Source organism: Enhydra lutris, unplaced genomic scaffold (genome assembly GCF_002288905.1).
Source record: "Enhydra lutris kenyoni isolate GAN:26980312 unplaced genomic scaffold, ASM228890v2 scaffoldscaffold75, whole genome shotgun sequence".
Taxonomy (NCBI): domain Eukaryota; kingdom Metazoa; phylum Chordata; class Mammalia; order Carnivora; family Mustelidae; genus Enhydra; species Enhydra lutris.
Genome location: NW_019154159.1, coordinates 2,161,367 through 2,186,841, shown reverse-complemented (window position 1 = coordinate 2,186,841; position 25,475 = coordinate 2,161,367). Strand labels below are relative to the sequence as shown.

General features: G+C 57.1%; 1 protein-coding gene across 1 annotated transcript in view; it reads right to left on the bottom strand.

Moving 5' to 3' along the window:
• The window catches only part of LOC111160354 (septin 9), a 121,713-nt gene extending 105,013 nt beyond the window's left edge, over positions 1-16,700 (bottom strand). Inside the window, exon 1 of the mRNA XM_022523412.1 lies at positions 16,131-16,700. Within this exon, the coding sequence (XP_022379120.1) occupies positions 16,131-16,152 (22 nt within the window). The 5' untranslated portion in view covers positions 16,153-16,700. The remainder of the gene's footprint in view (positions 1-16,130) is intronic.
• Positions 16,701-25,475: the final 8,775 nt, after the last annotated feature.

Sequence of the window (25,475 nt, the reverse complement as noted above, 5' to 3'; positions counted from 1 at the left end):
ACCAGTGACTGTAGCTCTTTTTTTTTCCCCCAAGTAATCTATACACCCAAGGCGGGGCTCGAACTCATGACCCCAAGATCAAGAGCCACACGCTTGGCTAAGCCAACCAGGCGTCCCCGCACTCTTCTCTTTCTGTGCCTCCTGTCCAGACAACCCCGCAGCACCCTCCCCTCCCCTGCCCTGACCCCCTTCAAGCCCCCCCACACCATCCAGGTACCCACCCCCCACACTAGGGCCCTCTCTCGTCCTACACATCCTCCTTCACGACTGAGCCCCAGAGAGGCCCCCCCCCTCTGCAGAGAGCCTGTGGGAGGCTGAGCTGTAAAGGTATGTGGAAACCCTAATGCCCAGAACCGTGAAAGCGACCTTATTGGTAAATGAGGGTTTGCAGATGTGATGGAGTTAAGAGGAGGGAATCCTGGATTGGGCAGGGGCTAAACCCCTAAACCCAGGAGCTGGTGTCTCTGTAAGAGAAAGGAATGGCTTCTTGGAACACACAGACGCTCGGGGGAGACAGCCCTAGGGAGCCGGAGGCAGAGACGGCCGTGGGGTACCGGCCATGGGAGGCCAGCGGCCACCGGAGCCCAGAGAGAAGCTGGGAGAGGCTCCCGATTCTCCCTCAGGGTCTCCAGAAGGAGCCAGCCGGGCCGGCGCACTCCCGGCCTCTGCAACTGTGAGAGGAGTGTCTGCTGTGTGAGCCCCGGGCCTGTGGTCCTTTGTTATGACAGGGACTGAGCAGGGATGGCCGGGTGGCCGGTGTCCCCTCCCTCCTGCAGCAGAGCCTGCATCCGCTGGTTTGTCCCGACTGCCAGGTCACACGGCTGCTCACCCCGAGCTCCGTCGGTCAGTGGGTTTGCGCAGACCTTCCCACGCCCCACAGGCCGGGCGGCCCCGCGGCCCCAGAGCATCTGCGGTGGGGGCCCCCCTTTCCCACTCACGGTCAGCTGAGGTTGGCGGGGTGGCCTGGACCCCGTATTCGCACAGGCTGCCCAGACCAACTCAGCCGCCTGCCGTCCGCCAGTGTGGGGAGCCCCTGGGCAGCAGGGGGGGGCTTCTGGCCGAGGTTCCTCTCAGGGACGACCCCGTGATCCTGGCCCAGAACCCCCAAGCCCCCAGAGCTTGGGACAAGAGCCCCCCCGAACAGGCCCGCAGCTGCTCTGGACGCCCAGGGCCGGACCTGCTCTTCTGCGCACGGATGGGCCCCACCCCCACTTTCTGCTCAGCAACAAAAAGCACAGTTTTGTGCCAAAGGTGGGGCCTGAAGTTTCCCAGAGCCCGGTTTCCTGCCAGGCCTAGGTACAATCTGTAGGACTGCTCACCCCCGCGTGTGTGTGTGTGTGTGTGTGTGTGTGTGTGTGTGTGTACACACCCGTGTGCCCACGCCCACACGTCCCACCACATGCGGCACAGGGCCGGGCGGTGGGGGGAGGGCGTGGACATTCTCCCTGGTGATCAGGAAGATAGCAAAATGGAAATGAGGGCGGTGCGCGCGCGCACACACACACACACACACACACACACACACACGACCCCCAGGGGAAGTCCTTTTCCTTCCTTTCCTTTCACCTCCAAGGATCCCAGGCCTCGTGAAATAAGGGTAAACTTCAGATGTGACGGAATCGGTGTCCCGGGCATTGCGGAAACCTCCCCCGGGCCTTCTAGGTGTGGACGGCGTGTCTCCCAGTATCTGTCACATCTCCTGTCCCCACCCCCGTTTCCTCCTCTGGGCTCCCCAAACCCTAGGGCTGCCTGCTCTGACCCCCACCTTCACACTTGGGTGTGAATCATTTCCTCCGCACACACACAGACACACAGGTCGCGGGGGGGCGGGGGGACAAGGGACAGGCTCCCTTGGGCAGCACAAGGGAAGGGGCTCCTCTTCCCGGCTCCCAGGTTCCTGAGCAGTCTGGTGCTCGCCCTTCACAGCCTTTCTCTGGCACCCAGAGGGCCCCTTCCCGTGCACCTGCTCTAGCTCCCAGCCCACCGCTCAGAAACTTCCTGTGGACCAGCTCCCACCTGCCCACGCCCTCCAGAAGCTTCTCTGCCATCCGTGAGGGGCTTCCACAGACCAGCTCCAACCACACCCTCTGGGAAGAGCGTTTCACCACCAGGAGACCACAGGTGTCTGCGGCAGCCACACTTTCTCCAGCAAGGCCTGAACCCCAGACCCAGTGAGGCAGGGCAGCCGGGGCTCCTGGTTCTTCCTGTCCTCTCATGTACTGCTCCCCAGCCCCAGGGCCACAGCGGCCCCCTGCGTGTGTGTGTGTTGTGTGTGTGTGTGTGTGTGTGTGTGTCCGTGCGCGCGCAATGAATCCTCCCTAACACAAAATTCACCGTTTTAACAATATTTAGGCCTAGGTTTCTGGAACGTGGCATCTGCCCCATCACTGTGCAGCTATCAACTTGCCCATCTCTAGAACATTTTGTCTTATCAAACTGAAACTCTGTGCCCCTCAGACATGAACTTCCCATTCCCCTGGCCCCAGCCCCCCAGCCGCTGCCCTTGACGCATGCGTATCTGTAGGAGACCCGGCCCTCGGTTCTTTGGGGGATCCCACGAGAAGTGGCCGTGCTGAAGCGTGTGGGAATCCTGGGTTTTGTTTTTTGAGGACGTTCCACACTGTTTTCCACAGCAGCCAGCGGCCGAGCACAAGGGCTCCGATTTCCCCACATCCTGGTCACCGAGTGTTACTCTGTTTTTTGGATAACGTGAGTATAAAGTAGCAGCTCCTTGCTGTTCTGACTGGCATGTCTGTAACTTTTAGGAACACTGAGCATCTTTTCCCGGGCCTGTTGGCATCTGTGTGTCTTCTCTGGAGAAATGGCCACGCCAGTCCTTTTGTCCGTTTTTTTTAAATTGGGCTGTTTGGGTTTTTGTTGTTGGATTGTAGGAGTTCTTTATATATTCTAAGTATTAATCCCTTATGGATATATGGTTTGCTAATATTTCCACCCACCCCGCTTCCGTGGATTGTCTTTGCTCTTTGTCGAGGTGTCCTGTGAGGCACAGAAGGGTTTTTTTTAAAATTTTGATGAAATACAACTTATCTGTTTTTTCCTTTGTCGCCTGTGCTTTTGGTGTCCTAGCCAAGAAACTGGGACCAAACCCAATGTCACAAAGCTTTCTCTCCCGTGTTTCCTTCGAAAGTAGCTGCTGCTGCTTCTGCTGCTCTGTGTTCTCCAGAGTCTTGTTCTATCCTTTTAGCAGCTAACCAGCTTCTACCTGCTAATAATGCTGTAGGTTACATTTTGCTGTTCAAATTACTGGTGTGGTGTGGTTTCTGTTTCCTGCCTGGGACCTGACACATACACCAAAGTAAGTAGAAGGAAGGAAGTCATGAAGATAAGGATAGAAATAAAGGAAAAAAAAAAAAGAAGAAGAAGATGAAGAAGACGAAGAAGACTAAGAAGACGAAGAAGACGAAGAAGAAGAAGAAGAAGAAGAAGCAGAAAAAGTTCATTCCTTGAAAAGATCTACAGATCAGGGCACCTGGGTGGCTCAGTGGGTCAAGCCTCTGCCTTCAGCTCAGGTCATGATCTCGGGGTCCTGGGATCAAGCCCCGCATCAGGCTCTCTGCTCAGCAGGGAGCCTGCTTCCTTCCCTCTCTCTCTCTGCCTGCCCCTCTGCCTACTTGTGATTTGTGATCTCTGTCTGTCAAATAAACAAATATAACCTTTAAAAAAAAAAAGATCTACAGATCAATAAGCTCATAGCTGGACTCATGAGAGAAAGAAAGAAAGAAAGATAGAGAACATAAATTACTGGTGTTAAGAATGAAGGGTTATCCCTAGGAGCCTGCAGACACTGAAATGATAATAAAGGAAAATTACGAACTTTATATGAATAAGTGCAACAAGTTACATGAAATGGACAGATTCCTTCAAAATACAACTTACCAAAACTGACACAAGAGGAAGTAAAAACCTTGAATAGCTCTCTCTACATATCAAATGCGTTTAATGTATTCAATTAAATATTAAATTCATTTAACATATTTAATACAAGTACTTAATTTGTCATTTAAAAAAAAAAAAACTTTCCAAGAAGAAAATTCTAGGGACAGATGGCTTCCTTGCTCACTTCCATCAAACACTTAAGAAAGAAATAACAGCGGGGCACCTGGGTGGCTCAGTCATTAAGCATCTGCCTCAGGCTCAGATCATGATCCCAGGTCCTGGGATCGAGCCCCATATCGGGCTCCCTGATCAGTGGGAAGCCTGCTTCTCCCTCTCCCATTCCCCCTGCTTGTGTCCCCTCTCTTGCTATCTTTCTCTCTGTCAAATATACAAATAAAATCTCTTAAAGAAAGAGAGAAAGAAAGAAAACCAATTTTATGCAAACTTTAACGAAAAATGGAGAGGAGGGTACACTTCTGAACTCATTTCATGAGGCTGAAAGAATACTGACAAAGGCATTACCAAAACAAACTAACTAACCAAAAAAACCACCAAACCAATAATATCCCTCATGATCCACATAAAAAATCCTTTACAAAAAATTAGGCAAATCAAATCCAGCAATGTATGAGAAGGATTGCATATTGTAACCAAGTAGGACTTATGCCAGGAATGCAAGCTTGGTTTAATATTCAAAAATCGACCATTGTAATTCACCCTATTAGTAGAACAAAGGAGAAAATGATGATCTTTTCAATAGATACAGGAAGAATACTTATCAAAGTCAACATCCATCCATGCTAAAAACTCCAGCAACTTAGGGACAAAAGGGAATCTCCTCAGTCTGACAAAGAGCATATTTGGAAAATCTATAGTTAACATCCTAAGCTCCGGCACAAGATGACGATGATTACCCACTCATCTTCAATATGGTACTGGCCGTTCTAGCTAGTGTAATAAGGCAAGAAAAAACTACTAAAGGAATCAAGATCAGGAAGAAATAAGTAAAACAAATACTGGGATAAAAAATGACTTTGGGGGCGCCTGGGTGGCTCAGTGGGTTAAAGCCTCTGCCTTCAGCTCAGGTCATGATCCCAGGGTCCTGGGATCGAGCCCCTCATCGGGCTCTCTGCTCAGCAAAGGAGCCTGCTTCCCTTCCCCTCTCTCTGCCTGCCTCTCTGCCTACTTGTGATCTCTGTCAAATAAATAAATAAAATCTTTAAAAAAAAATGGAGAAAGACTTGAAACAAATAATACATTATATGCTGGTTTACAAAATAAGTAAATAATAAACATGGAGACATACCACGTTTATAAGATTAGAAGAGCTGGTGTCATTAAAATATCAACTCTCTCTAAATTGACCTATAGATTCAACGCAACCTCAAAATTCACACAGCATTTTTTAATAGACATTGACTAATTCTAAAATTTATAAGGAAATTTAATAGACTGAGAACATCTACGGGCACTGGGCAGACTCAGTCAGTAGAGTGTACAACTTTTGATATCTGGGTCATGAGTTCAAGTCCCACGTTGGGGGTAGAGATTACTTAAAAATAAAATCTTTTAAAAATTTAATAAGAACATCGAAAGCAGTGATTTGGATATACTGGGAGAGCTTATCTCAAGGCTTATTATAAAGCTGCATTAATCAAGACACGGTGGTCTTGGCCAAAGCATAGACAGAATAGCAATACAATAGGATAGACTCCAGAAAAAGAACCACGTATACAAAGTCAATTGATTTTCAACAAAGGCACCAAGGGACTCCAATGTCTTTTCAAAAATGGCGCTAGAACGACCAGGTATCCATACTGAAAAAATAAACCAGCTAGCAAAACCCAACATAATGAACCTTAACCCCCTACCTCACACCATACACAAAAGATAATTTCTAAACCAAACATAAAAGCTATAACCATAAAGCTTCTAGAAGAAAACACCAAAAATACCTTTGCCACTTGGGAGCAGGCAAGGCCTTCTTATAAAGGACACAGAAAGCAGTAATCACAAAGAAAGAAATTTGTTACATTAGATTACATCAAAATTAAAATTATAAACTTTTGCTCGTCGGAAGAGATCTTTAAGAAATGAATATTCAAGGCACAGAGCAGGAAAAACATATTTATAATACACATATCTGACAAAAGACCAGTATCCAGAAAGAATAAAAGTCAAGCAATGCACTTTTAATATTTTTTTAAAGCTTTTATGTATTAAATTGCCCTCTGGGGGAGGGTGGAGAAAGAGAGAGCATCTTGCAGAGGGAGAAGCAGGCTCCCCACTGAGCAGGGAGCCCCATGTGGGACTCAATCCTAGGACCCCAAGATCATGACCTGATCTGAAGGCAGACGCTTAACTAACCAAGCCAGCCAGATGCCCCCAAACAACCACTTTTAAAATTGGCAACGGGGCACCTGGGTGGCTCGGTGGGTTAAAGCCTCTGCCTTTGGCTCAGGTGATGATCCCAGGGTCCTGGGATCGAGCCCCACATCGGGCTCTCTGCTCAGCAGGGAGCCTGCTTCCTCCTCTCTCTGCCTGCCTCTCTGCCTACTTGTGATCTCTTTCTGTCAAATAAATAAAAATAAATAAAATAAAATAAAATTGGCAACAGATTTGAAAAGGCACTTCGCAAAGGAAAAATGGATGAGTCCCCTGTAAGCACAGGAAAACGTGCTCTCCGGCACTAGTCATCAGGAAAATGCGAACTGCAGCCCTAACGAAATACACAACACGCCCACCGGGAGGATGGAATCGTAGAGTGACAGCACCAAATGCTGGCAGGGATGTGGAGCCACGGGAACTCTCGGACAGGGAGGCATGTAAAACGGTACAGCCACCTTAGGAAAAGATCCGGCAGTTTCCTCTAAAACTAAACTCATACCAACCTTCCCTTTGGGCCAATAATTTTTTTTAATAGATTTTTATTTATTTGACAGAAAGAGACAGAGAGAGATGGAACACAAGCAGGGGAAGTGAGAGAGGGAGAAGCAGGCTTCCTGCTGAGCAGGGAGCCCAACACGGGGCTCGATTCCAGGACCCTGGGATCACGACCTGAGCTGAAGGCAGAGGCTTAATGACTGAGCCACAGGCGCCCCTGGTCCAATAATTCTACTTGGTATTTAGACAAGACAAATGGAAGTTTATGTCCCCCCTCTGCCCACCCCCCACAAATTGTATAAGATCGCTCAGAGAAGGGGCGCCCAGCTGGCTCAGTAGGTGGAACATGCAACGTCTGATCTCAGGGTCGTGAGTTCGAGTCCCACGCTAGGGGTAGAGATGACTTAAAATTTTTAAAAAAATATTTAAAAAAGAAAAAAAAAAGGAATGCTCATCACAGCTTTATTTATAAGAACCTCACACTGGAAACATGAAAGGAACACCACGTAGCAATCATGGGACAAACCACGGCAAAAACATAGATAGATGGAAAACAACACACAAACCGGCAAAATTAATCGATAATGGAAAAAGGCAGAATTTTGGCACCCCTAGGCAGGTGGAGGCAGAGACAGACGGGCAAGGAGCGTGGATGGTGACGCCCTGCAGCCCGACCACAGTTAGGACGCACCGTGGAAGTCTAGGTCCAAACCCAGAGGGGTCCGCTGAACTTCTGGGCGTTTCGCGGTACATCAGTTTTACCACCAAGAGAGAAACAAACTTCAAACAATACTGGAGTCTAGCTAGGGAGATGCAAGCTGAGGTGTCTGAAGGGTAATGTGTGCGGATATCAGCAACTTATTCCGACGTGGAGCCCCCAAATCGCATGGGTTGTTGGGGGACACGGTTGATGTACATTACAGAATCCCGCGGGTGGACGCAGGGGGATGCTAGAATTCTTTCAGCTTTCCTGTGTGTTTGAAATCTTTCACAGTAAAAAGTTGGAAAATTTTAGAAGAGACTGAGACGTATCAACCACGAACAGGGAAGAAGGATGTAGCCAGAGCCCCTCCCCCCAATGCAGGAAGCCGTCAAAGTCCAGGGCCTCGGCGGGTCTCCGTCTCCAAGGGGGTCCTCGCTCCCGCACCGGCGCCTTCCCATCCTCCCCGTGATTTGCATTCTCTCCACCCGCCACTTCTCCACGCCGGCCAGGCCAGAGGCGAGCAGCCCCGGGAAGGGGAATGAAGGCAGGAGTAGCCTCGTGCTGCAAATCGGGTGAGCGCGGGGACGGGGCAAGGGCTGGCTCTGGAGGGCCTGCACCGCCACCTTCTGGGGGAAAGGCTTTCCGCAGCCCAGTCCGGCTCCCTTCCCAGGTTTGCAGCCTCCTCCCTCCCCAGGCCCCACCCGGCCCCTCACTGCAGTAATGGGGGCACCCATGCCCGGACAATACACGTTTCCAGAGCCCAGGCCCCACTGTCCACTCCTCCCCAGAGAGGTGCGAGCTGGGGCGGGGGTGGGGGGCGCTACAGGGCGTTCTCTGGAGTGTCCCCCACCCCCCAAACCTTTAACATACAACACAGAGGCACAGCCCAAGCCCCCAGTCCACAGTCGCCCCCCAGCCCCATCCTCTCCCTCGGACGTGGCGCCATCGGGATCGGGACACGCTCACTGAATGGGGATGCTGGAGCTTGGGAACATGCAGATGTCCACCATCCGAAAGCCGTACCTGGCTTCTTACCAGATAATGACATCCTAGAACATCTCCCCCAGCCCCATAGCCCAGAGCCCTGCATCTTTGAACAGAAATGCCCCCTGGAAAGGGCCCCATGGCCCCTGGCAGGCCGGCCAGGCAGATGGCGGGGGGGCCACCCATGTGCACTGCAGGAGCAGCAGGGCCAGAGAGGGGCGCGGGCCCAAAGTGAAGCCCCCGAAAGGCGAGGTCTCGGGCCTGAGAGGGCCTCCTGCACTCACCCACCATGCCTGTGCCGCCCCTGCCCAGGGGCCCGTGGATGGTCCCAGGGCACACGAAGTGGCAAGAAGGGCTTGACCGAAATGTCCCCCGTGTAGATCGAGGATACCCAGGCACCCACTGTCCACCGTCCTGCGAGAGCAGCTCTTGAGTCTCCATCCCCTCCCAAGCCCTTACCAAGTGAGCGGGAGAGGCGGCTGCTCAGTCCCCGCCAGCAGGAGGGGTGCTGGTCCCCGGCGGGCACATGGGGCCAAGCGGGGCTCCTGATAACTCTGACCAGGGACACGGGAGCTGGCGGGACGGGAAGGAGCACACCGCCCCTCCCACACCTGCTGCCACACGGGGTCACCTTCCCAGGACTCAGGCGGCCTAGCCTCACCCCACGGTTGGCCAAGCAGACACCAGGCCACAGCTGGCGTCCTCCTAGCTGAGACGGCCCAAGCCTCCCTCCTCAAGTCAGCGGCCGCTGGGGCGGGGATGAGCAGCGGGTCAGGGCATCTGCGGCCTCATCAGCCACCCGGGTCCCCCCAGGAATTGGAAGCCCTCCCTCTCCCACCGTGAAGACCAGCTCTCCCCCTCCAGGCCTCCCGGCTTCCCCTCCCAGTCCACCGCAGGGGACCCAGCAGCCACCAGGCATCCAGGGCCTGTAGCTCCTTCCACAGGGCACCCCACAGGCCTCCCCAGCACCATCTGACCCGGCCCCTCCCCTCACCTTGACGACACAACCTCAGGGCCTTTGCATTTTTTATTGTCTTTGCCTGGAAGCTCTTCCTCTGAATGCTGGCCTGGTGGCCTGGTGGAGTCCTTCTGGTCACACCAATTTCAGCTCAGTGTCACCTCCTCAGGGAGGGCCTCCACTAATCCCCCAACACACACACACACACACACACACACGGACACACGCACCAGGTCACAATCACATCACCTGTTCTAGGCTCCTTCACAGCCTTCGTCTAGAATCATCTGTTGGTGGGCTCACTGGCTAGCTGCTTCACATCTGGTTCAGACGGAGTCCCGTGGGAGCCAGGGCAGCAGCCTCCTCGCTCCCGGAGCCCGAGAACCAAGGCAAGCACCTGCGCGCGGCGGGACGTTAAGAGATATTCAAAAAGCGAGCTGGCATGAACGGGGCCTCATGGCACTGCGAGCGGGACCCCCACTAGGGAATGACAGGAGGTGAACTCCAAGCAGAAGCTACCGCACAGATTGTTGGCGGGAGCGGGTAGCAGAGCAGGCGGGAAGCACAGGGTGCACGGGTTCCCGCCACCCGCACCCCGCGGCCCCGCCGCACCCAGCTGCTCCCACAGACCCACCCAGCCCCAAAGCATGTAGTTTCAGAACCCGTGCCTCTTTGCTAATTTCCTAGGGGTGTGTTGGTTTGTTTACTCAGCTTTGCTCAAGTCAGAGTTTCCTCATTTGTTTAAAGGGGAAAAAAAGAAAAAAAGGAAGGAGGATCTGACGGTCTAAAGGCAGAAGTGTTGTCCACTGCGAGCTGAAATCCGCGTTGCTATCTATTCAGAGTTCAAGCTGTGGCCAAGACACTTCTCCAAGCTCAGGCCACTTGTCAGGAGGAAATCTGCCCTGTTTCTCGCTCAGGTCCCACCCTGCCCTTTGCCCGGTCACATGCCCAGCTCCAAAAGGAGCTGAATCCACAGCCAACCCTGTCAGCGGAATCCGTGTGTGGCTGGTGAAGGCGTGCCTGGTGCTGGAGGGCCTTCGGGCAAAGGGGTTTGAGTAGCAGCCTCAGGACGGAAGTTTCTGTCGGCTTGGAAGGGAAGACAAGAGGGATGACCAGCTCTGAGCAGGAGGCGTAAGTTCGGATGGCAGAGGCCACATGAGAGGGTGTGGGTGGACAGGCTTCCTGAGGAGCATGGGGACAGACCGATGGACACTGAGCCCCACACCCTGCCACAAAGATAGCCGTGTCACATGCAGGCTGGGCAGGGGGACCACAGAGAATTACAGAAACGTCCACACGGTGGGACCCAGAAGACCCCAGGCTGGCCTCCTCTGTCAGCCCAGTAGGGCTGGGCTTGGGCTGCCCCAGGACGTAACACATGTCCAGCCATGTTCCAGGCCAGAGCTGAGGCTCTGTTGGCCAGCCTGGGGCAGGGAGGGATTCAAGGCCTGGCCCAGCCCAGGATTTCCCCACTCCCTGCCACCCAGAGGAGCCAGCCTGGGTGTGAGAAAAGAAAAGGAGTGAATCAGGAACCTTATCTCACACCATATACAGAAATTAACTCAAAACGGATCAAAGTTCTCAACGCCGGAGCCAAAACTATACAACTCTTAGGAAAAGTCACAGGAGAAAAGCTTTGTGACAATGGGTATGATACCACAAGCACTGACAACAAAAGGATGAATAGAAAAATGGGATTTCATTAAACTTAAACACTTCTACACATCAAAGAACGCCATCAACAGCGTGAGAAGGTAATTGACAGGATGGGAGAAAATACTTGCAGATCAAGTATCAGGTAAGGGATTAATATGCAAGATATATAAAGAACTCCTATGACCAAGAACAACAAAAAACAAATGACCCAATTAAAAACTTAACAAAGGACTCGAAGAAACATTTCTACAAAGACACACAGATGCCAACAAGCCCCGGAAAGGGCACTCACCGTCTCTAAGCAGTTAGGGAAACGCACGTCAAACCCACAATGAGATACCACTTGCCATTCATGAGGATGGCTATTACCCAAAGAAATAAACAAGTCAATAAAATAGCAATGTCGCTGAGGGGGTGGGGGAATTGGAACCCTTGCGCCCTGCTGGTGGCAATGGGAAGCGGTGCAGCCACTGGGCAAGCAGTACGGAGCTTCCCACCAAATTAAACACAGAACTCCCACACGATCCAGCAACGCCGTTTCTGCGTGTGGATCCAGTCTGTCTGAGCGGATATCTGCACACCCCTGTTCACAGCAGGAACTGTCACAACAGCCACAAAGTGGAAACAATGTAAAGGTCTAGCCAAAGATAAAAGAAGACACACAAAATGTGGTCTGTCCATAGAATGGAACCTCATTCTGTCTTAAACTAGGAAGGAAACTGACGCCTGCTACAACACCATGAACCTCGAAGAGATGATATTAAGTGAAATAAGCCAGGGACAGACGGACAAATAGTGCACGATTCCATGTCTATGAGGCACCTGGAATAGTCAAGCTCATGGACACGGAGAGTAGGGTGGTGGCGGCCAAGGGCAGAAGGGCAGAGGGGAGGGAGAACGGAAAGCTGATGCTCCGTGGGAGCAGAGTTTCACGCTGGAAGGTGAAGTTCTGCAGACGGATGGATGGTGGCCCAACTCTGTGCATCTCATTAAATGCCACCGGACCGTAGGCCCCCAAATTGTTAAAACAGCAATTTGTGCGTTATGCATATTTTGCCCCAATCTTTAAAAAGAGTTCAGAGTCCAGCACAGAGCTCCGGGGATCCCAGGCCCCCGGCAAGCAGGACCAGGGAGCTCCAGAGAGGAAGCAGGGCCGTCTCCTGGCCGGAATTCCAACAAGCCTGAGCCCTCCACACCCAACCAGGTGCACATGACATAGTGGCAAAGGCTAGCGGCCACACCAAAAGGTCCAGAGGGGGATGACAAGGAATCTGGGACATGGAGTGATCCGTGGATCCAGGACACCTCAGGATCAGAGTGGGCTGAATGGTGACCCCTACCCCCAAAAAACACATGCTCACTTGGAACCCCCAAACATTGTCCCATTTGGAAATAGGGTCTTGCTGGTATAATTAAGTTTAGGATCTGGAGATTCAATCACCTAGGATTACCCAGGGACCCAAGTCCAGGGATGAGTGTCCTCATCAGAGAGCAGCAGCAGAGCTTGGGGACACAGAAGGCTCTGTGACCACAGGCAGAGACTGCATGATGTCCTACAGGCCAAGGACCACCAGGGAACGCAGGCATCCCCCAGAAACCAGGAGGGTGTACAGAGCAGCAGCTCCCTCACGGCCTCCAGAAGGAACCAGCCCTGCCGACACCTTGAATTTGTACTTCCAGCCCCCAGAACTGTGGGAGAGTCCGTGGCTGCTGTTTCCGGCCGCTCAGTCTGTGGCACTTGCTTTCCGCAGCCCTGAGAAACTCCTCTGGGGGCCAAGTCCCTTGCGGGTCAGAGCCAGAAGAGGAAGGGGCCCAGGAAAGCTACTGGCCACACTTCTCGTCTTGGAGATGAGGGAAATAAAGCTGGAGAGGACACAGCGGATCCAGGCAGCTTGGGACCTGCAGCGTCTATCCAGGACCAGGGTGACAAGTACCTGGGGGAGGGACAGGTGTGGGTTGTCCAGCTCCCTGCCCTCCTCATGACAGTGGACAGCCCTGAGAGGAGCAGACCCCCACCTCCTAGATGAGCGTACTGTGCCTCACTCTGCCGGGCAGACGCCCAACCACGGACCAGGGCTCCAGTGACGGAGCAGCCCTCCCAGGACCCCCGCCGACGTCCATGACCGAGCAGGAGCCTTCCACATTCCCTGCCTACAACTCACCCGCAAGGCCTGTTCCCACCCTCCCCGAGGCCCAGCTGAGCTAAGTTACAGCTCCCCAGTGGAAAGTTCCCTTCTTGGAGATTCTCTCCCTGCTGAAATACAAGCGCTTGGAATGAGATAAAACTGCTTAATTTGTAAAAGCCACAGAGCCCGTCCAGAACAAGGAAAAAAACCCGACCCTTGGCTGGAAGGAGCGGCCTTCTGTGTCTCAGCGGCCAGTCGCTGCTCCATGACTCATCCCTGCCCTGCTGACAAGCCCTCTGGCATCTTCCCGGGGCGGTGGGGGGAGGGGCAGGCTCCAAGAGGGCCGGGGCTACCCCACTGCCCAGGAGGAACCCAGATCCCGACTCACAAACCTGGCAGGAGCCCAGCACTGCCAACAGAAGGAGCGAGCAGATGGAAGGGTCCTGCGGCTGCCTGCACCTGCCTTCCCCGCCCCACCAGCTCCTCCTGGACAGCACTGGGCAGTGGCCGAGAACCGGCCAGATGCATCTCAAATACCAGCCCAGTGGGGCCCGGGCAGTGGCAGGCCTGTCTGGAAGCGGTCAGGCGGGGCACTGGGCCAGGTGGGACATCGTGGCCCCCAGCCCTGCCTCTGCCTGCTGCGCAGGTGGGGACTGAGACAGTAGTCACAGTGCCTTACAGCAAGACAAGGGGAGAAGGAAGGAGCCTCCAGGGACCCTGCAGAGCAGGCTCAGAGGCCCACCGGCTGTGGGGTGCTGCCTGGGATCACACCGGTCCAACCCCTTTACATTTGAGACTAGGAAACTGAGGCCCCGGGCCACAGAGGGACAAGATGGAACGCATTTCCCGGGGTGGGGTGGGGGGCTGCTTAAGAGCCAAGTTACAATCAAAGACCACGGCCAAGGTCTGAGCAGTTCTGAGGAACATGTAGGGAAAGGGCTTGAGGCTTTCCATCATCAACAAAGCTTGGAAAGAAATAAGCAATTTTTAGTGACAACGCATCCCTATGAGAATTTCACCGATAGTACCCATTCCTCCTCAGGCACGTCCTGAGAGAAAGTCCCCTTTCCATCCCTCATGGTCAGTCCCAGCCGAGGGCAGTGGCGCCTAGTGTGGCCATGAAGGCGCATAGCTGACCGTTTTCCAAGGCAGTTTGGTTCAGCTCATGAAAAGCTGCTGGGGTCTGGCTAGCCCAGAAGGTTCCAAGAGTGCTGTCACTTCCCAAGGGTCCCCTCCCCCATTGTGTGTCCTGGCTCTCTGCTCCCCTGAGTCACCCATCAGGGCCATGCCTTGGTCATCTGGGAAGTGAAGGCTGGACCCACGGCCACCGGGGCCCTGTGAGCCAGGCTGGCGAAGCGACCATCCTCCCAAGCCGCACAGGGACCCTGTGAATGTCCCTCTGAGCAGGGAACTCAGGCTCCACAGCCCTGAACCAGCTGGCCCGTGTTGCTGAGTCCAGACCTTGCCTCCTGCAGGTCTCTATGGCTGCCCCACATCCTGTGGCGGTCCCAGTGGCACAAATGCATACACACACACACACACACACACGCACGCACGCACACACGCACACACACACGCACGCGCACATGGCCACTCAGCAGCTCTCTTCCCATCAGGATCTGATCAGCAGACAGAAGGAGCCTCAGGACGGGCCACCCTTCCCTCTGGCCTCTTGGGGAGCCCCCTAACACACACAGTGGCAAGCAACAGACGAGGACTATGGCATCTGTGGGGCGACATCCTGAGGCTCACCAGGGTCAGCACAGACTAGCTGAGGCCCAAGGATAGCCCAGACCTCCCCAGTGGACCCAGGACCCTCACGGGGGCCCGCAGCAGGCAGCAGGCGTGGTACTGAAGGGGAACCGACTCATGATGTCAGACACTGACCGAGTCACAGCGTGTGCCATGGCCGGCTGAGGGGCTGGGGACCCTGACCCAGGACAGGGGGCCATCGAACCGGGATGACTCAAGCCAGAGCAGCCTCCTTTCTCTTCAGGGTGGGCTTTCACACAGCCCCGATGGCTCCGTGCCCACTCCTTGGGGGCTGCCAGTGAGAATGGCCCATCTAGAAGAGGCTGGATACCCCAGGAGAGCAGGGATGGGCCCAGACCCTCGAGGCCCCTCCAGCCCAAGGACCAGCCATCTGCCCTCACTCCATGCCCTGAGGTGACATCAGGATGTTTTAAACAGTGATTCTGCTCCAGAATCTGAGTAGAGCCCACATCTGCTGGTCGTCCTGGCCTAGAGTGTCCCTCGGTGACCCTAGAAGATGTCACTCCCCCTCCCCATTGCAGGGTTCCCAGGTGACTGAGGACCCAAGTGACACACCCAGCTCCAAGGGGGACTCGCCGCTGCTAATGACCCAAGCCTCTGGGCGAATGGGACCAGCTGTATGTGCTGTGCGTGGGCATACACACGCACACACGTTTGCACATCTCTGAGCACCGGGAGCCCCACCCCTGCAATCGGCTCCTGGGAAGGCACCGAAATGCTGTTCCAGGGAAGAGACCCAGGCGGCCTTGAAGACTGACTTTGGCTGGCAGCTGAAACACAGCCCACACAGTGGGTAAACCAACCAGCTAGGGCCCACATGCCATCAGCCCAGACCCCAGCAGGCCGCCCCCCCAACCCCCACCCCCGGCCTTTCCTGGAGCCGCCACCGGTCTGAGCATTCACAGCGCCTGGAGAAGCAGAAGTGGCCCGCTGGGGACCGAGCGGAACAGCAAGGGGAAGGAGAGGAGAGCCTCAGTGAGAGCCAGACTTGGTGAGGCTCTGCTCTGGGAACACTGCATCCCACGGCCTCAGAACAGTCCAAAGCAACAGAGATACATCCACACGAATGAATAAAAGTGACCCCCGAGGGCTGATTTCCCGAAGCGCCAATATAGCTCTGAGTTAGGGGAGGGGGCTGCGGGGGGCCTACCTGTGATCCGGTCTCTCTCCATTACTACGGATATATTTAGCAGCAGGCGGGAGTCCCGGCGTCCCCCTTTCCAGAGGCGTCCTCCCCTTCTCACCCCCGACGCCCTCCCTCTTTCGGCCTCCTCCTCCTCCTCCTCCTCCTCCAAAAACACTCTTTGTCTGGTCTAATTTCTTCAATCTGTTGCAATCACGAACGCATCCAAATTACCACATTTCCATGTGCTGATCATATGTTTGTGCCCCAAACTGAGGTAGCATTGTCTCTGTGCATCGGGAGGGAGAAGAGCCGGAGGCCGCGCGGGAGAGGAGGTGGGACGGGGGCGGCCGCGAGGCTCCCGCAGCCCGGGTCCGGCCGGCCCGTCTGGGCTTTGTGCGCCGGCAGGCTCCGGAGGCGTAGGGTGCAGCGGGCGGCTTCCGGCCTTCTCTCCACCCCCTCCAGCCCCTCCGCCAGGCCTGCTGCTCCTTTTTAATATCCACTTGGAGAAGCTTAACTTAGCCTCTTGGAAACCAGCTCGCAGTCAAATTCCTGGCAACTTCCAAAGTCTTTCATTTTCCCCGGCCCACGAGGCGACGTTTCCTCTGGCCGAAGCGTTTGAGAAAAGCCCCGTCGCGGCCTCGCCTTCCCTGAGCCGCGGGGGCCCTGCAGCCCGGCCGACCCCTCTCCCTGTTGGGCCCCGAGGAGGCAGGCGGCCAGGGAGGGCTCCAGAGCACCTGCCCCGACGAGCCCCGTGGAGTTGTCCCTGGGGCTGCCCGGTGACATAGGCCGAAGGCTCGTCCCCGCCCAGGCTGGTGGGGGTGGGGAGGTGGCCCGAAGGAGACTTCCTGGAAGGTCCCAGTTACTCATGAGTCAGTGAGTCCCCAGCTGTCCCCGGGGAGGGAGCCTGGCTCCTCAGCGCAGTTCCCCATACTCAGCACTTCTCTGGGAGGGGCCCCCCAAGGCCTGGGGTGGGGGGGCTCAGCTGTTTCCTGCTCTTCCCCTGGACTGGGGGGGCACTGCTCACCTGGCAAACTCGGGGTGGGGGGGACCAGCACCTGGTCAGAGTTGGGGGGTGCTGTCCACGCACATCAGCTGGATGGTGGGGACAAAGTCCCATCCCCTCCTGCCTGGGACGGGACCTCAGACGCAGTCTCCTATGTAGCAAAGGTGTCTCCTTGGTGGCAGGGGCACCAAACAGGAACCATCTCCCCACTCCCACCCCCTCCAAGCAGAGCCTGGAGGACAGCCCCAAAAGTGGCCTGCCTGCCGAGGGAATGTGGGGACAGAGTCTCAGCCCAGGGAGGTCCCACGAGCTCAAAAATGGCCCCAAAGATGTCACACACCCTAATCTCTGCAAATGGGACTTTATTTGGAGAGTCTTTGCAGATGGGATTAAACAAAGGGTCCTGATTAGCCTGGGTTAGGAGGGGGAGCCCTCAGTGCGGTTGGGTTCCTCTCGCCTCATGCAGGAGGGAGGCAGAGAGAGGTGTGCAGACAAAAGGGATGGGAAGGCAGAGCAGAAACCTGACGCCCCCACCTTTGAAGGCTGGATACAGCCCCCAGAAGCAAGAGGCCAGGAAATGATCCTTTCCTGGAGCCTTAGGGCGGGGGTTGGGGGCGGCCCAGCCACACCTGGATCTCAGACTCCAGCTCTAGAACTTTGCGAGAACACACTTCTGTCCTTGCGACCCACCGGATCTGTGGCGATGTGTTCAGGGCCCCCAGGGAACACAGACAGGCCCTGTAAACTGGCAAGCCCACCAACCACTAACAATCTTTGAGCTAGGACAATGGCAATCACGGAGAATTTGGGGGGGGGGGTTATCCATTCAAATCTCTTCCCCGATTTTGAAAAAAATATTCCTCACAAAATCAGGTTTTCCTGATTATAAACATAATATGTGTTCATTGTATTGAATTTAGACACGACAGAAAAGATACAAAGAAGAAACCCCTTTAATACACGTGGGACAGGTGGCTCCGCAGGGCAAGCCAGCCCAGCAGGGCCCCACAGACAGGTCCGCTGGTGGGAATCCGGGGTAGGCCAGGCTTCGGGCTGGCCATGCCCCCCCCCCCACTCCTGCCACCTCCTGCAGGCGCCCAGTGCTCAGGCCCAGGCCGTGATTTCACTGTTGTCCTCACAGCCAGCTGAGCACAGCTCTGACCCTCGGTGCTTCCCTGGCAGAGTTTGGCTCAACGTCCATCCCTTCCCCCCTGCCCCCCGCCCCATGCCTAAAAATCCAAGCATTCTGGCCCAAGCAGGGGAGCGTTTGAAACCAAAAACCTAGCAGCACCAATTGGCTCCAATGAGGCCCGTGTTGTCATGAGCCAGCTCAGAGGCTGGGCACAGAGGTGGGGCGAGGCCAAGCCGTGGGAGAAGGCGGCAGCCAACCCCCCAGCGCTCATCGAGGCTGCGGCTAGGCACCAGCACTGCCCACACCCAGCGGGGGAGGGGAGCAACGGGCCAGACCAGGCCAGGGACCTGCATCCCCAAAGTGGGTTCCCCACGTGGCTCTCTCCTCCCCTGACAAGGCTCTGTGGTTACATAAACTAGATGCAGGCCTTAGATGCCTCCAGCGCATTAGCATAGTAAATACGAGAGCCTAGCATCCCTGTGGGGGGCTGGCTTCCTTCCACCCAGCACTTCCCAAATTGGACCAACACCTGCCACCTGGGGGAGGCAGGACCCCCTCCCCCCACCGTGGCCACAGCCTTGGGAAATTGTCCCCGCTCCCAGCCTCCCCCACCAGCCGGTGTCCTGGGGTGGGCACCGTTGCCCCACAGCCTCTTCTAGACAGTTTCTAAGATGGTATCTCTGTCCTTTACCCCCCCCAACAGATCTGCACGCACCGCCCCCTTCCCCCCCTGCAGACTCCTGACCACCATCCATGTCCCCATCCCCCTGCGAGGGGCGTGTAGGGGATAGGAGGAAGAGTTGGGGGATAGCTTGGGGGATGGCTTTCTGTCAGGCCAGGAGGATGACTCCCATGATGCGCACAGCAGGGTCCCTGGACCAACGTGACCTCATTCCCGGGATGCGCTTCTGAGGAGGGGCCATGAGGACACAGGGACAGAGGAGCCTGGCGGAAAGGAGACTTCCTGAGGCCCTGGGCTCAGGCTTCCCACCCCCTCTCGCCACCCCCTGCTCCACGCAGACGCTCTCGAATCCTCCATAATCAGCTCCAACTACGGGGAGTTCTCACTCTAAGAAATGACTTTTCAGTTCATTTCCTGCTCATCCCTGACTCCAGCACCGAGGTCGGCTTCCCTGAGTCAACAACGAAGGCGCTCCATCCTGATGCCTCCCGCGGCCCCTCCCGCGGCTGCCGCTGCCCCTACTGTACCTGCCAGCAGAGCGGGCACCCGCCCCAGCCTGGCCCACCAAGCAAGGCCCAGAGTGAGGCGGGTTCCGGGCTGGGGCCGGCTACCTTCCTCTCAGGAACCTTCTCTCCACTCTTTATTGAGCAGCAAGTTTCGGCTGTTCCTAAATAAATACAACCCAGCTGCTCTCTGCCTTGGGGACGGCTGTGGGGTTTACTGGTGCGAACAGCCCGGGCCGGCCCGTTGCTGTGGGAGTTCTTCCAGAACAGTGTGGAAGGGAACCAAGACAATGGAGAGGGGCGGCCCAGGCGTGGCCGAATTCCGCCACCAACAGGTCTCCTGCTCAGTCACCCATCCCGGGCCGGGGCCGGAACCGGAGCCTCGTGCCTCCAGGAGAACCCCACTGCCCGTGTGGCACAAGGGGATGGAGGAGAGAGGAGGCCCGGATCTCGGGAGCATCTGCCCCCGCATCCCCTGTTGAAACATCTCCCCAGATCACCGAGAAAGTCCACGAAGGGCTAGTGTCTTCCCCTTCCTGCCGAGAGCCCAACGTTCTGCCCGCTCGCTCGCTAGGTGCCCAACACGGGCTCGCAGGAAGAACAATGAACTTGAAGAGCCAACGTGTCGGCTCTCCCGACCAGCTCGGCCGACAGAACGTTCTGCGATGATGTCAACGTGCTCTATCTACCGCCTTCAATGTGGGGGCCACGTGTGCCCACTGCCGCAGGGCTGTGCTGCTCCCAAACCCTCCTCCCCAGAGACACTGCATTCTCCATGAATTTCTTCACCAGAACACGAAGGGAAAAGCTACTTTTCAGCCAATGCAAAAGAAGGCTGACATTTCTATTTTAAACTCATTCTTGGGCCCATCACCCCAAGCTTGTCCTTCCCAGTTGAGTGCAACAATATTCACGGCCTGCGAGCCGTGTGCCATAAGAACACCCAGCCCTGTGGCCGGGAGGACAAAGAAACCGCCAAGAACACCCAGCCCTGTGGCCGGGAGGACAAAGAAACCGCCAAGGCCAACCCTGGAGATGGACAGGTTGGGTCAAAGTCAAGGCCTTCAGAAGTAAGAAGGTACAGGGTCTGTCCTGGCACCGTGGCCGGGGGGGGAAGGCTGGGGAAGGCCTCCCCGTCAAGGAGGGAGGACGGGGCAGTGAGAGCCTGGAAGGCGAGACAGGTCAGGCTGGGAAGCGTCTTGAACACTGTCCTGTGCTTTAGTTCATCCCGTGCGGAAAAGGCAACTAGGGGTCCTTTAAGTAAGAGGCCCTGACCAGGTCTGTTTTGGATAATCACACGGATGGAGCCTGTGCGCGCACGCAGGTCTCGGCAAATGCCACTGAAGGCCGACGGGGCCAGGGGAGCGTCCGTGGGGAGAAGGGTGCGGACGCGGGGGGGCACCGATGCCTGACCGCGCCTGGGCCACGAGGCAGCCCATCCAACGGTCATTCGAGGGCAGTGGGAGTTGAGAAGGTCTCGGTGACTTGCTGACCTGAGGGTGCTGGGGGTGAGGCAAAGGTCAAGGACGACGGCTGAGATTTCCTGCTTGAGGACCTCAGTGGACGGCCAGGCTGAGACCCGAGAGAAACAAAGGAGGAGCGGGTGTCCGCGGGTGGGAAGGGCGGCTCCAGCGAGGGGTGCCTGTGGGAGCCTCGGGCAAGGCCCACGGGCAGCCAGACTCTGGCGATGTCTTCCTTGACCAGCGCCCCGCTGCCAAGCCACACTGTCTTACACGCCCACATGGCTGGGACGATAGCGGCCGGGCTCCGCGTACAGCCAGGTGTCCTAAGCGCGAGGTGGAGAGCTCCCCGGGGCCTGGAGCAAGGAGGGGTGTGCGAGCCTGGACAGAAAGACTGGGGGGAGGGCAGGAAGACCCACCAGGGATGCCGTGGGGCATCTACTTGTGAGGCGTAAGGGCAGAGACACAGCCCAGACAGCAGCGTTTCAGGGAGACCCTCCTGCGGGGAGAGTGCCGTCCACCCACCCGGGCCCAGGGGCATGTACAGGGCTTCCTGGGGCTGCTGTCACAGATCGCCATGAACAGAGAGGCTTAAAACAGCAGAAGCAGATTGTCTCCCTGTTCGGGAGGCGGAAGCCTAAAATCAAGGTATCAGCGGGGGCCGAGCTTCCTCCAGCGACCGTGGGAAAAACCCTTCCTGCATCTTCGAGCGTCCCTGGGCTTGTGGCACCTCCCTCCATCTCTGCCTGTGTCCTCACGTGGCCTGCTCCCCTGTACCTCTCCTCTTCCTGTAAGGCCCCCCCGCCGTCGGCCTTAAGAACCACCCTAAGTCCAGCAAGATCTCATCTCTGAGGCCTTCACTGACCGCGCTTCTAAGGGACGCATTTCCCAGTTGGGCCACTTTCTGAGGTTCCGGGTGAGCACGAATTCTGGGGGGACGTTAGACAACCCCCTACAGCAGGGATGAGGCCACCCATCTCAGAGGCACTGGGAGGAGGAAGAGCGGGACGTGGAACACACCGGATGTCCGGGCACAAAGAGAGGCTCTGAGGAGTCCCAGGGGGACGGTCGGGCAGGCTGGCGGGGCCGGCCGCGGGAGGTAAGGAAGCCGGCCGAGGGGAAACTCTGTGCGAGCTGTGGGAACCAGGGCAAAGGTTGGCCAGAGATAGTGGCCGGGAGGCAGCGGCCCACAGAGGCCGCTCGAGGCACGTGGGAGAACACACCGGAAGGCCACTTGGGAGGTCAGAGTGTGGGCATCCGCCTGGGGACACACATGTGTGCATGGGAACACGTGAGGATGTTTCCAGCGGCGCCTCGGACAGAGGAAGGCTTCCCCCGACCTCCCGCAGCAGGCCCACACCGAGGAGCCCTCGCCCACAGGCAGTACACACGAACAGGGCTACACAAGCCTGCGAGGACAATCTCAGAGACATCCCGTGGCCTGAAAAAGCAAAGAGCACCTTCGAGCCGGCACCCCTCGGACAGCCGACGGGCGGCTGCCGGTCGGCAGGGGGAGACACGTGTCGTCCAGATACGCAGCACACGCGCGCCGGCAGTGACCAGGGAGTCACCCTAGCAGGAACGGGCACAGGGAGGGTCCCCCAGGTGCTCACACCGCACCTAGAACACCTTATTTCTCAAGAGGGCCGGTGGGCACACGGCTGGCTTATTTCATTCTTTCCAGTCTTTTTACTGGGTCTACCAATTCCATTTTTTCAAGAAGGGCAGAAAGTAAGGTCATAGAAGGGTGGACGGTGAGCACGGCTTGAGCTGGTAGCCTGTGGCTTCTGCCAGCATCGGCCTCGTGAAGAGCCTGAGCTCACAGAGGTTGTGCTGGGATATAGCCCCTGGCCCTCTGGGAGGACTAGGGGCCTGGGGTCCCGGACGCAGGAGGCCAGGCCGAGTGTGCGACAAGAGGTCAGGCTCGGAGGAGGGGAGGGTGGGTGTCGGCTCCAAACAGGGATCCTGCAAGGGTCAGAGGGACCGGGGCACTGAGAGGCTGGGGGTCCAGGGAAGACCTCCATCGGGGTCCCGGTCTTAGCTGCGGGATGGCTGGGATTAGAGAAGGAGCCAGGAAGACAAGGAAAGGGTGTCCCGAGTCAGAGCCCGCGCAGGCCCCCACAGAGAGGATTTCGTGTGTCAGCAGGCAGCCCCAAGAAAACCCAGATCGCGGGCGCACAGCTCTGGGCTGCAGCAAATTATGCCTTAGGCTTCCAAGCGGACCGTGGCGGCGGCTGCCAAGTGCTGACGGCACAGAACTGGCCAGTCTGAGCCCAGGGAAGCAATGGCCAGAGGAGACTGTGTCCACATGGCCCAGGGCACCAGTCTCCGGACACCTCAACCCCAGAGCTCAGCAACCTGTCCCTGCCCCGGCACCAGGCGAGGCCCCTAGACCCAGCCCAGCTGCTGGAAGGGCAAAGAAGCAGACCAGCTGCGGGGCCCCAGAGGAAAGTTCCCCAGAAAGACAGGCCGGGCCATTCAGTGGTTAGTGGCCCCACGTGGCTGCAGGGGGCGGAGCTCTTGCGTAACCGCGGATGTGAATCACTCAGCCGCCCGGGAGACCTCCAGCCGGGCGTCACCCTTCCCTTCCCACACCCAGCCCCGTCCTGCACCACAAGGGGCCTCAGACACAGCCGTGGGGACATCCTGGCCTGTGCATCCACATGCCCCTGACACCCCCACCCCCGTTCCCTGCCAGGCTGCCCCCTGGCTGCCCCACAAGCCTGGGGATGCCCTGGGGGTGCCCGCGGGCAGGTGACACCTCAGACGGACAAGCCTCGCAGAGGTTTGCAACGGCCCCCGAAGAAGGCTCAGGACACCCGGGGAAGGAATTCTAGGGGTAGCCAGAATGATCCAGACCGGTCTAATGGCACAGCTGCTAGCTACACGCAGACGTTACGTGGAATTAATTTAAAGGAAGTTAACTGCGTCATTCTATGCAAGTGAATGAATGAATTAAATAAACTTCGTGTATTCCTCACGTGGTTGGTAGTCACGTGGCCGCTATGGCTAGATGCGGAACAGACCCACCAGCGCGGAGCGCTCCGCAGGGCGGGGCTGGCCTAGGAGGGCAGGGTGTGGGCTCCAGGAGAGGCGAGTCCCTTCGTCCTTCACCTCTGGGTCCCAGTGTCCTCTTTGGAAAGAGGCCACCCGCATGGACACATAGAGAAGAGGCAGAGAGAAGAACTCGGCCAAGACGACCGGGAGACCACTTATGTGACCCTGGTCCCCGCTGCCTGCCCGCTCGGTCACCGGAGACCCCTCAGTTCTGCAGGGCGTGGGAAGCAGCAGGGGTCCGTGGCTGCTCAGAGTCAAAGCCACCCGCCCGTGGGCTGCCCGTCCCTCCGCGCGGCAGCCCAACAGCATCCACACCCGCCTCGGTCTTCTGTCCTCTGTCCCCCACCACACATGCGGCCTGCTCCCTGGGCCAGGACTGCCTCCCTACAGAGAGGCGCCCCTGCTCCCACGAGTCCCACCTCTGGCACACTGTGCTCAACGGGCCTGAAAGCCACCTGAGTCGGAGCCATCAAAGACCAGGCCTCCCGGGGCGGCAGGAGAGGAGCCCCGCTCACCTCAGAAGGCCAGGTGGGCTAGAGGGCTGGGCCAGAAGAACCTGGGGGGTCACGGCTGAACAAGCTACTCACCTGGGCCGGTGGGGTCGCCGAGCTTCCGGAGACGGTTGCTGGAGGTCCGCGTGACTCCTAGAGACAGGGGCAGAGGGCAAAGGTCACACCGGGCCGCTTGAGGGCGGTTCACACAGGGCATAACCTCGCCCGTGCTCTGCAGTGGGCTCCAGGACCAGAAACCAGCGGCCCTGGTCCTTCCAGGTGACACCCAGACCCAGCTGCCACCCTCAAGGACAGCCACTGCCTTCTGGATGCCGGCGGCTGGCGGGCACCAGGCCAAGCCTTTGGCGCAACATTTCCCACCCAACTCTCACTCCTCGTGTCACAGCTGCATTTCGGCGGGGCTGAGCAACTTGCCTGAGGCTGCACAGCTACTAGCAATTGAGCCCATCAACCTCCAAAACCCAGGCTTGGCCAAGTGGCCCCCCCACCCCGACTGTCTGCAGGACGATGAGGGCGCTGGCACCCAGTCAGGCTCCAGCCACCCCCTGGGATAAAGCAGGTCGATGCGCATCGTGAACTGAGATTTCCCTGCACCCGGGGCGCTGACCCAGCCCCTCTGCTCTGGGGCTGGGCAGAGCCGGACTGAATTCGGGAGTGTGAAGGATGAGCCGTTCTCTCCCACCACCGCAGGAGGGGACAAGGACAGAGCCCCAGGTGAACACGGCCCTGTGCTGCAGGCGCTCGGTCCTGACATGCACCCCCTGGGTCCGGCGCGTGCTCCCCGGAGAGGTTTAAAGCAGGCAAGTCCGGACTCGAGGGGATTTGGGGAGCTGCTAAGCCAAGCAAACCCGGGGCTGCCAGGAAGGGGATCCACGGGAGGGGCAGGGAGCACGACTGCTGCTCCAGAAGCGGGCTCCCTGGGCAACCAAGCCATCCCTTGGAGCTGTAGGGACACCCCACGTTGGCCAGCAGAGGCCCTCCCCACACACAGCGAGAGGAGCAGAGAAGGGGCCCGGGGCT